This window comes from Pieris rapae, chromosome 12 (assembly GCF_905147795.1).
Source record: "Pieris rapae chromosome 12, ilPieRapa1.1, whole genome shotgun sequence".
Lineage (NCBI taxonomy): Eukaryota > Metazoa > Arthropoda > Insecta > Lepidoptera > Pieridae > Pieris > Pieris rapae.
The window spans coordinates 8893538-8906269 of record NC_059520.1 but is presented as its reverse complement, the minus strand read 5'-3'; the positions used below and the strand labels follow the sequence as shown (position 1 = coordinate 8906269).

Here is a 12732-nt window from a genome sequence, read left to right as displayed (position 1 = left end):
CGCTTTTATCTAGATTAGAAATGTCCTAGAAACTTCTCAACACTTTAAAACTCATTACACTGGCGGCTTCACGAGGAAACTCTTACAGGATTGAATATTATTCCACTTTCTCTTGACTTTACACGAATATGAGTACATTACAAATTGCTTATTCTAAATATAGTTTGCAGATTTTATTGTAGTAATTTGGTAATATTTTGATTATATAGGGATAAGCTTGGGAGCTAAAGTTTTTTCAATTCCAAGAGGCCAAGACACATTTTGGGGTGGAATGTGCGAGTATATTCATTTTAGCTTCCAAGTATATTGAGATGATGTTGGCAACTGCCTTTTAATGTATTAACGAGAAGCTGTGTAAAAAGGGATTATTATAGAGTTAACGATTATATATTTAAAGGGCCTGGGACTAGGCTAGGCAGTCTACTTCAAATTAATCTACGATATTTTTACGTTGCATTGTTTGCCAATGAGTAGGGATGTCTACCGATTCAAATTTAATGACTTGGAATAAGTGACACCTGTATCTTATATTCCAAAATAAATATTTTTTTTTGTTACTGACTGATCAAACTCGGAACGACATGTTTCCGACAAAAGGCTCATCGCCTACTTCTGTATTAAATAAAAAGTTTCAAAAAATCGGAAGCAATCTGAGGCCAAGAGCCGTTTAGGGTTGTAGCAACACTGGATTTATTTATTTATACTTCATTACCATAATAAACATAATTATACATATAAAAAAAAGGAGGTAGGTTTAGTTATTAGGCAACGGGAGGCCTAATGGCTAACAAGCGATTTCTTCCAGGAATATGGAACAATACAATAAAAAAACACCTACATAGGATAAAGTAAAAGAAGTGCATAATGAATTAACAAAAAGACACTGAAAATAACATGCAAGTATTACTAAAATTAAATCTAAAGAAAAATTATAAATAATAATATGTATAAACAGACATGTATAAGTATTGCTAAACTGCTAAAGGTTAATTGACTCACAATTAATATGTATAAGTAGTAACTAATTACGAGGCAGAAGAATTATGATCAAAAAGAAGATTTTTATATAAATTTAAAGACTGAGCTCGTCTGATATAAATTGGTAAGGAATTCCAATTCCATACTTCGCACAGTGAAGGAGGAGTGATAGAATTCAGAGTTATGAATAGAAGAGAAGTTTCAAGAGTTAGATTGTCTATGGAACGCAAATCAGAACCACCGCCAGAGATGAACATAAATTTTTATTGTAAATATTATTTAACATTAAAGCACCTCAAATATTACTAACATAAAACACAAACTTATTAGGAAATATTTGATGAATTCAAAGCCGATAAAATACTTTTAAAAGAATATCGCAAAGTATCTCTAAGTATTCTCAACAAGTATTCGATAAAAAGTTTTTAACGAGTTATCGTAGTCTATTAAAACTTATTTTTGCTAACACATTTTTGTACCTTAAAATTATGTTACAATTTTTAATATCAGCTGTATATATGTATTTACATCTGCTATGTTCTACGCAATATCGAGGTTCAAAAGGATAACATGAAATTGTGACAAGTCATGTTTCAATAAAGTGTATTTTCTTTTAAAATAATACATATACAAACAATAGTGTTTCCTTAGAATAGGAGCTTCGCGGGAGATGCGTAGCAACTTACATAATGAGAGTGCTACAACGTAGCTTGTAATTCCGAACGCATTATGCTTTGAGCTGCTAGTCTACGGTATTTAAATAATTAAGTTATATGGGAAGGTTTGTTAATAGAGTCACACATATTATTTACACATAGCAATATATTGTAAAAATTACACTGTAAGACGACGTTGCGTCTACAAATAAATTTTCATACAATGGTGTGTCAAAGTAAAATATAAGATCTCTTAAGATTGAAGCTCCTATTCTAAGGAAACACTATTGTTTGTATATGTATTATTTTAAAAGAAAATACACTTTATTGTACATTGAAATTTAAATAAAATCTTTGTTTTGGTCGCTTTACAAAGGAGTGATCAGAGTGTCGTTTGCTGTCATAAAAATAACATTTATATCATTAAAACTAGTTTTAATTAAATGCATATACTAAATATGTACCATAGAGCTACAACGCTACTAATATATTATGCATGATTTACTTACTTTAAACTTATGTATCATCCCATATCGGTTGAGTAGTTCATATCCAAGATACTTGACTGGATATCCGGCGGACGCGTCGTGTAATGCGAAAACATCAAAGGACCATTCATCTAATGTCTGAAAGCAAGGTAAACGGAAAAACTAAATAATTTTATTTTACATTTTATACAATTTATAAAATAATTATGTGATTAATAGCAGCATTTCAGCAGCATATATTTTTTTATTTTGGATTTTGCCTAGTAGAATAGAACAAGAATTTAGTATAAAGTTTCAAACCGAGCCTTCAATAGAAGGCGAATAAGAGGTAAGGAGGCATCTTACTATCTTAATATATATAAATCTCCTGTCACGATGTTTGTCCGTGATGGACTCCTAAACTACTTAACCGATTTTAAATTAAATTGGCACACCGTGAGCAGTCTGGTCTAATTTAAGAGATAGGATAGCTTAGATCTTTAATTATAGTCGCAATTTTATTTTATTGCAAATTACTTGTTTATTATTTGATACAATTCTATCAGATGGCGCTGTGTTAAAAGTACTAACGTTTCACATAAGTTCTCCTATAGTTTCCCTTGAATAACTTACTACTATGTAATATAACAAAAGCCACAGCAACGCCTGGCCGAGTCTGCTAGTTACATTATATTTCTTTTAAATCCTTAGAGGTAGTATATTTAATGTGGCAATGTTGGAGAAACGGGCTGTGTGAGCCAAATAATCACACTCGGTGTCGTAAGCGATCACACTTGCTTGCAATGCCACGAGCGCGTACAAGTTTCCTCAGAGAAGCGCCATTTACGCGTGTCTTGCGCACCCTGAATATTATTGTATGTGAGATGGATATAGTTGAACACTGGTTGAATTCACAAGAATTGCATTATTTATAAATTGGCTTAGGTTTTTAGTTTAATTTAAATATTAATAAGTTTTCTATTGTATAGTATTAAGTTATTAAAAATAGAAAATACATAAATCAATCTTTTTTTTTCATTGTTAATTTGAATTCTTTTCACAGTCCACCACTCCTTTATAGCACTGGTAACGAATAAAACGTAAAACTTAATATATTATAACATATGTTTTACATAAAAGTTATGTTAATATATTTTATGACCTGTTCTGTATAACACTATATTGGAAAATCAAATCTTTATCAAAATAACTTACCCTAACTGCACAAAATGTTAATGACGATCTAAACTCCGAGTACAGTCAATAAATCTGTATATTTGTAATAGTTACATCTATAATAAGCTCACAGAAGTATTAGACGCTTTACGCTGAACAAAGGAAAGTCTACCCAAGAGAGTTGTAACTAACTTGAATCAAACAAAGCCGCAACTTGAATCTCATAGCCAACTTAATCCGACCTTTCAACTGCAGCACTTTACTTTAAGCACGCAAATAGCTTAACTTATGCATTTGCATTGCTATTGATGATTCGATTCTTAATTAATTGGTTGCATGTGTGTTATTTTTACAAGGAAGAGATAGATCGATTGTATACAAATTGTCAACACGAATTTAAATCTTTGACGAATAAATCTTCTTTTAAATATGACACAATACAGCCGAATTTAGTATTTAATTAAGTGTTTTTTTTTATTGGCTTTTTCCTTTCTTTGTTTGAACGTTATTTATGTTATAGGTAATGCTATAGCTGATATAATATTTATGTCAGCTGTAGGATTACGTTCATCAGAAATCTATACTAATATTATAAAGAGGAAAGGTTTGATTTTTTGTTTGTTTGTATGAATTGAATAGGCTCCGAAACTACTTGGCAGATTTGAAAAATTCTTTCACTGTTGGAAAGCTACATCATTCCTGAGTGACATAGGCTATATTTCATTTTCAAAAAAAATAGGCATCCTTACTAAAATTACGATAACATTAACATTTGTTTATTATTTGATACAATTCTAACAGATGGCGCTGAGTTAAAGGTAGTTTAGTTTAGGTCCGTGTCGTGGTACCAACGTTTCACATAAGTTCTCCTACGGTTTCCCTTGATTAATTTACTACTATGTAATATAACAAAAACCTTAGCCACAGCAACGCTTGGCCGAGTCTGCTAGTATTGTATAAAATAATGTCCAATATGTAATTTTTTTTTTAAATCTGTACTGTTGCTTTGTTGAGTCTTTGCAATGCAAACAAACAATCAAATCCTTCCCTTTATAATATTAGTGTAGATGTAAAATTATCAATAATAATAATATTGATAGTTTTACATCTTGAATAACTTGAAGCCATGTAGGTTAGGTACATTTTTTGGTGTGGGTCGAGTCCCACATACCCCTGCAACTTTCTAGGGCAGGGGATGCGCAAATGCATTTCCACCTCGAATAAAAAAAAAAAAAGGCTAAGTACCTTAATTTGTTGAAATTTCTTTTGTTGAAATGTCTTAATAAATTTATCCTAGTATGTAGAAGATACAGTGCTCTTTATATCTTAGGAACAACTGATATGGATAGGTTTTGTTACCTGTATTATTAATATAATATATTTTAGGATAAACTAGCAATCATAAACGTTCGATACTTAAAACTTTTTCTATTGTATTAATACGCAACTAACAAAAATCAATACATTTTTGTTGGATTTTTTTAAGATGTAGATTTTATAAGACAGTAAAATTACTTTGTGTACGCATCATGAAATTATAGAAAATAAACAATGTTAGTCTGGCATTTCAAAATGGCGAGGGTTGTACCAATTTCAGCCTCCGGCCAAGAAAAGCATGTGGCACCTAACGTTTCCACCGTATAAGCGAGTTACACATAGATAAATCAATTAATTCGAAATCCAACGCACCATATCAGAATTGGGCTAACAAGGCTTCTCTCGAATTGTTCTATAAGATAGTTTCCCGGAAAACGTCTCGGTGGCAATTACTCTAAGATTAAGGACCACTGAATATTTAGATGTATTATTCCAATTACTTCTAAAGATAATTTCTCCGACCGCCCATAAATAACATTATACATATAAATAGGTAGGTAATTTACTAGGTAATAATTGTATTTTAGTTACCCACAATAATGTGTTACAAATTAGATCAAGTTTTTTTACTATATTTTTGTCATAAAAGTTTTATTATTTGTTCATTAACTTATTTCTTACTAAACTAAACTAAAAATCTTATAAAAGCCAAGAGGCTGAATGCAGATATATTTAAAAAAACTAATTTCTCAATTGGAAACGATTATTAAAATAAAGTATAGAACGGATGTTTCATGGGTTTTACTAATAAATAATGAAAGGTTTAGATTATACTATAGTTTTATGTAAATTGATTAAAATATAACGATAATAATCTGACTTACTCCCGCATATATTAAACCCCTGGTTAGCGTGTCATTTTATGTCAAAATAAAAAAATATCATCCCATTATTTCTGATAGGTTTTAATCCTCGGCTGGTCGTAACGAGGATTTTGTTACACGTTTTCACATTTTATGAGAAATATTTTATTACAGGATTCGTATAATGATGATACATAAAGTTATTGTTGAGTGGATTACGGTTTTACAAGGCTGTTAAATTTTAAGTGTGGATTTTGGTTGTATTCTTTGCCATAAAAGCGATTCTGTTACAATTGGTTAATTCAGCAATTTCGAATTTTATATATTCAAAAACAAATTGGGACAAGAGTTGAATCTTATTTAAAAATAAATAAATCATGGTCATATGTGCGCGTCAGATATTGCATCCATGTTTTACATAATTCTAATAATGAATGTATATTTGAATGTTTGTATGACGGGGCTGCTTGTACGTAAGGGTTAAAAATGGAAAAAAGAAAATTAATCTAGCGTTGATGTTATGATGTTAAGTGAACCTAAAGAAAGCTCTCATCTAATAATCTGACGATTTGGGTGAGAGATTATTAAAAACCAATTTGAAATACTCAGGCGCGACAGATTAAGATATATATGGTTCATCTTTTTCTCCTACACGTAATGCTTTTTTTTATAGAACAGGGGGCAAACGGGCAGGAGGCTCACCTGATGTTAAGTGATACCGCCGCCCATGGACACTCTCGATGCTAGAGGGCTCGCGAGTGCGTTGCCGGTCTTTTAAGAGTTTGTACGCTCTTTTCTTGAAATATTTTTATGTCTCATAATCTGATGATTATCTGGATTTTATAAGATTTTGGACTAAGACATCGACTGATAGACAACGACTTGCATATTATGTCTGATTACGTCAAAAAAGAATTAGATTTTAATATATGTGACTCATAGTCGAGCCATAGATTTTTACCCTCGGTATTCCAATAAATATCTTGATATTAATACAAATTGGTATTCAGCCCATTACGTACTATAATTTGACAGGCATTCAGCTCCATTGACCTCCATTAATTGGGACCAACTATTCCAACCCTATTTCCAATTGAGTTGGAAACGTTAAGCCTCAGGCATAGGACTAACCGGAAATATATAGTATTTCCCTATTATTTGAATATCGAATAGATTTAATAAATTTGCTTATAATATGGATGACGTGGTTTTATTATCGTTAAATTCCATCTCACCTTTAATACTCTAACAACATCTTGAGGAAATTGCATCAAGGCAGTACTTGTAACCCGCCTATAGATTCTATCCACGAAAATCCCCGCTCTAATCGCGTGCGCCACAGATCTGAACTTAGGTTTTTCATCCGACTTTCGCTTCGCCGTTGCCAGCTGCCGTGTGAATGTAGACGCGAGCCACTCTCGCACTTCCGGTGGCACCGCGTCCGGTTGTACCTCAGACAACTCATCGTCTTCATCTGCCAGACGCCTGTCCAAAAGCATATGTATTAGAATTGTTCCAAATTTAAATTTACAAGTATAAGCTAACTTAAGTGCATAGCACATACGGTTACCTTTCGCAGCAGCGCAAGCTTTAAGAATCCGGAATTTCCGGAAGCAAAGCTGGTTCACAGGTTTCCATTTATTTAAAAATCGAACGTTTCAATAACGAAAGCTCTTTGGATATTTTAATTAAATTTTACCTGAGTCCACACGTTTCGGGAAATCTTGGTTTTTTATATTAGCGAAGTAATGTTAAATACTGTGCTAAAACAATTTATTTTAAAATCAATTAAAATTAAACAATACTTTTGTCGTTAATGTACAATTTAGGTGTAAGAGTGAAATAACAGAATATATCTGTATTTTTAATTGTGGTTAAAACTAGTAGATTGGAAGGAAGTAGAAGAAGCTAGAACTACGGGTTACAATTGAGAAACAAAACATGCAGTGACACAAATATACATTGCTTTCCTTTCTACATTTGTAGGGTTAAGAGACGATTTTTGTTTTTGTTTCAAAAATGAGGTTATTATTTGACCAGTATGTATGTGATTCTAAATTGTGTGATACACATTAGCTTAGGATACTGTAATATAGGAAAACAGCTCAATCATAATCGGTGGTGTTTAATACATGTGTTTAAAAAATATTTAAACAGGATAATTGAAAATATGACAAAGCAGTGTTAGTTAATGTTATATGATTCGTTTAAGTTCGTAATACATACATATATAATACAGATGTCGGGTTCCCAGTGACACAATAATTACCTCGGTAAGGCTTGTTATAGGACTAAATTGATATTTAGTTACGGCAATTAAAACTGTTAAATGAAACACAAAAATTCAGTTACCATTAGTAACAGGTGTCTCTAAAAGAAGTAAATATTTATTTAGCTTTAGAAGATACATTTTGTGAAAATGTTAGATGACTTTTTGGTGCCTGAACTTAAAACTTTCCTGGCTACATTTGTAGGGTTAAGAGACGATTTTTGGTTTTGTTTCAAAAATGAGGTTATTATTTGACCAGTATGTATGTGATTCTAAATTGTATGATACACATTAGCTTAGTATACTGTTATGTAAGAAAACAGCTCAATCATAATCGGTGGTGATTAATACATGTGTATAAAAATATTTAAACAGAATAATTGAAAATAATACAACGCAGTGTTAGTTAATAGTATAGGATTCGTTCAAGTTCGTAACACATACATATTTAATACAGAGGTCGGGTTGCCAGTGACAAAATAATTATTTCAAAATTAAGTTTACGTTTATTTAGCTTACGTTAAATAAACGTGTCTGAACTTCAAACTTTCCTAATTCAAAGAACACGATTCCAACAGGACGGAGCAACGTCACATACGTCCAATTCGTCTCTCCGGTCGTGGAATTTTCTCAGGCAAATTGATCTCCTTGAGACATGACATAAATTGGCCTCCACGCAGTCCTGATTTAACCACTACGAATTTTTCCATTTGGGGTTATCTTAAATCTTAAGACTACGCCAATAAGCCGACCTCTCTGGTGCAATAGAAAGAAGATATCGGTCACGAAATGCCAGCCATCACAAAAAGAGTGGCGGAGAGTTTATTGCAAGTTCTTCTCTTCCGTTCTACGCTCTTGATTTGAGAACTGGCAGTAAATGTAAAATTAGATTCATTTAATGTACATTATGTTACCTATATAAATAAATGATTTTTGACTTTGACTTTTGACCATCTGCCGAGCCGTCAACCGTAATTTTATTTTACGATTAAATGAGTGTCGCGGACGATCCATCAACTAAAAATGAACTTTCTTCTGAGACACTTTGTATTTCGGTGTCACAATAATATTATATATAGGCCCTGTACCGGCATCGCACGGATGGTAATTTTGTTTTTTTTTTATATTTAGCCATCGTAGACAACCATTTTTAGCGGGTGATGAATGTAGACTATGTTACATATAATGTTGCATTCTAAATTTGAAATCTTAGATAAAATAAATCAGTAGATATTAAGTATATTTGTTTGTGTTTAAAACAAAACCATTTAATATACGCGAGCGAAAATAGAACACAAAACCTTGAAAGAGAAATCGATTTGAAACAAGAGAGCTTATTATAAACAATAGAAATAGAAATAGACTCCTTTATAAATGTCGCCCACAATTTATTCTATTTCCAACCAAATGGAATTCTAAAGTTGTCGGAGGATTTTTAGAGACGAAGCAAACTGTATTTATTGCTTGCTTTTATGTATTATTTATTATCTTATATATAAAATTCTTGTGTCACGGGGTTAGTAACCGAACTCCTCCGAAACGGCTCGACCGATTCTCATGAAATTTTGTGTGCGTATTGGGTAGGTCTGAGAATCGAACAACATTTATTTTTCATCCCCCTAAATGTTAAGGGTGACCACCCCTAAATTTTTTTATTTATTTTTTAGACAAAATTTTTTCGTTTTTATTTTTTTACGATACACCCTACAAAAATACATGCAACCCTAAATTTTCACTCCTCTACAATCATCCCTTATGTTTTTTTTGTTAATTATAAACTTTAATTTTTTGGCACAAAAACATGGCAAAACAACGTTTGCCGGCTCAGCTAGTTAAATATAATAATAGCATTTTAATTCAAATCCTTTTACAATTAAACTCGTTTCTATTTCAATTTTCTTTACAGTATCTGTGTGCTCTTTTTTGGCAAATCCTGTCATTTCTCTCTGCCATGCACCACCTGGTTTTTCTTTAATTTAGTATGCCCACCTTCTAAGTTATCTTCCTCTCTTGACGTACCTTAGGTTCTAGTTTAGTAATCCACTTTGCCATTCTCTTGCTATATGCACCACCCATTTCCACTCGAGTATATTTATTTTATTGTACCAACTGTTACCTGTGTAGCTTTGTATGCTGTACTTTTGTGGGCGTCCAAGTTTAAGATTCATATGTACCATACTCGTTTTCTTATTTTTATGAGTTCTTTAAACACCCCAAAAGCTCTTTAATGCTTTACTACTCTTGTGTCGTTTCTTTTACTATGCATAGTTATTGTCCGATCGAGGTATATTCTTAATATAACTGATATTATATACTAGCTTTGCGAATTCGTATATTTTTAGTTTTCTTTTGGTACATTTACATAAAACAATATTGATACGATTATCTGACAACTTTTATTTGTTAAAACTGAGCATAGTTTATGTAAAGAGTGTTCATACACACTCATACTCTTCTATTGAATTCTAGAACAAATGTAAAAGTATGTTCTAAATAGTTTTCCATAAATCAGATTTTTTTTGGCAAAGTAATGGTCCAAGGGACATGTTTCTCTGTGTGTTATGAATCATTTTTGATGATATAATATGTTTTATTGATATTAACTAATCTATAACGAATTTTATTATGTATGGAGTATATATAGGTTCTCTATTTATAATACATTGCAGTTATTATTTTAAGGTTAGTTATTGTATTTTATTATATAGTTAAGTTATATATAAATAAATAGTATTTCTGGGAATATTGATAAACATTTATAAGCTTTTGTTAAATAGTATCAAAATAGATGATTTTATGGTACTAACAGTTTATTCCAATAAACTATGATGTACACAGAAATTAACCGAGAAATTTTCTATCCATATCAAGCGGTTTTAATTTGGTCACAGTATGATGGAGCGAGGGTCAAGAGCAATAAGAAACGCTTTGGCCGGCAACGCACTCGCGAGCCTTCTGGCATTGTAAGTGTCCATGGGCGCCGGTATCACATAACATCAGCCTCCTGTTCTATAAAAAATTCATTTAATTACAAAGCTATAGCTTATTCAGCTCAACATGAAACATTTTCGCGAGCGTATTTAATGCTTTGATATATTTCCGACAACCCGAAATAATACATGGTAATGTTCTACGCAAGCTTTTTATGCATGAAGCTTTATACATAAAAACAAAATTTAAATACATTAATATCTCTTTTCATCATAGCGTAAATACTATTTGACAAAAAGAGACAAATGAAGATTTTGATTCAAAGTAGGTCGTATTAAAGTTGCAATGTACATGTAGTTAAGGAAAGCAAAGTTGAAATAAGCGTTTAGGAATTGGATTTGGGTTAATTCTATATTCTATGACCATTTGAAATTATAATTTTCAGTCTTTTAATCAATTTTAAATTGGTATTAGTATGATGTATTTAAGAGCAGTGTTGGCAGTGTGGCTCAAGCGTGCGACTCTCATACCTGAGGTCTTAGGTTCGGTCTCCGGCTGTGCACCAATGGACTTTCTTTTTATATGCGCATTTAACATTTGCTCGAACGGTGAAGGAAAACATTGTGAGGAAACCGACATGTCTTAGTCCCAAAAAGTCGACGGCGTGTGTCGGGCACTGGAGGCTGATCATTTGCCAATAGGCAAGTCGACAAGATATAAAAATTTTTGCATGAAACAGTTTCAGAAATCTGAGGCCATTTAAATTTTTTGGGATTTATAATGTTTATTTTATGATGTATTGAAAGAGTTATAATGCAAAACGCCTTTTTAAATTTCGGATGATAAAACTTATTTAAAAACACAGATTTAACTTCTAACTTTGTTTCCCGTGTAACACAAATTACAATAAATATTTATTCACAATTCGTGAAATACAGTCGTTAATAAAATATATTTTTTTTATTTTTGTAATGGAAAGTGATATAATGGAAACGTATCATTAAAACTAAATAAACTGTAAAACTCCTGAAAACGTTTTTTTCAAAAGGAATTTCGAAGAAAAGGTATAATAAATTCTACACTGTAGACCAAAAATCAGATTCAATAGTGAAATTCTGATTCAATCCACAAAAGTTCTTTTCAGGGCTTCAAATAGTTCATTAGGCTTCTGGAATTTTTAAATAAAATTTCTCATTCATTAAAAAGATATTTGTACGATAAAGTAACCAACGGAAATATAATATCCGGTCATGCCGGAAGATAAATAAAAATTGCCTCAAAAGCCACATAATTTTAATATAAAAGCTGTAAAAAATTATTTGAGAATAATCTGTGTGATATGATTTTTATGTCAATTGCAATGAAAAAATTAAAAAAAATGAGCAATTTTGTTTTATATATTACACATAAGTCATAGATCACATAAGTACATTTTTGTTCCGTATGACTTATTATATTTTGACCTATGGCCACAGACAGATATCTTTTTTATGTGTGTGTATATTTTGCCGGTAAATATTTGAAAATATAATTAAATTTCAAATGGTCATAGAGGTGATATGAACAGGTAACATCGACACACCTAAACACCAAGGTCGGAGCCGACTGCTGGCGCGCCACGGCCGGTCTATAATAAAACACCAGGTCAATGGAAACACACAGGATTCAGGGATAAAGTATTGATCGACAAATTCTTACGAAACGGTAAAATTTTCAAATTACTTTTTGATTTTATGACACTTTTTAAGTAGATTTCTGACACCATTTCATAAAAATAACATGTCTGATCCACTGAATAACACATTATTAATGATAATGTAACTTTATACACACAATTAGCAGATTACAAGTAATTCATAAAATTACTGTTATCAAAGTAAAAAATAACTGTGTTTAAAATGTATAGATAATGTTGCTAACAAAAAGTCAAGCGTACATGACTAACTACGATCACCCATCATGCCTTACAATCCAGAAGATATACAGGAAAGAACAGTTGGGGCAAAACCAGGCTAAAACAAGTCGTGCGTTGTCAAACTGGAGAACTCAACTACCAAGAAACTGAATATCACAGG

The 12732-nt window shown here is 31.7% G+C and overlaps 1 protein-coding gene across 3 annotated transcripts in view; it reads right to left on the bottom strand.

Annotated features, from left to right (window-relative positions):
• LOC110993001 (calcium/calmodulin-dependent 3',5'-cyclic nucleotide phosphodiesterase 1) overlaps positions 1-12732 on the bottom strand; it is a 175992-nt gene that overhangs the window by 13198 nt on the left and 150062 nt on the right. For all 3 annotated transcript variants that reach the window (XM_045630444.1, XM_045630445.1, XM_022259041.2), the window contains 2 exons: positions 6693-6942; positions 2144-2260 (listed from right to left, as the gene is read on the bottom strand). In XM_045630444.1, the coding sequence (XP_045486400.1) occupies positions 2144-2260; positions 6693-6942 (367 nt within the window). The remainder of the gene's footprint in view (positions 1-2143; positions 2261-6692; positions 6943-12732) is intronic.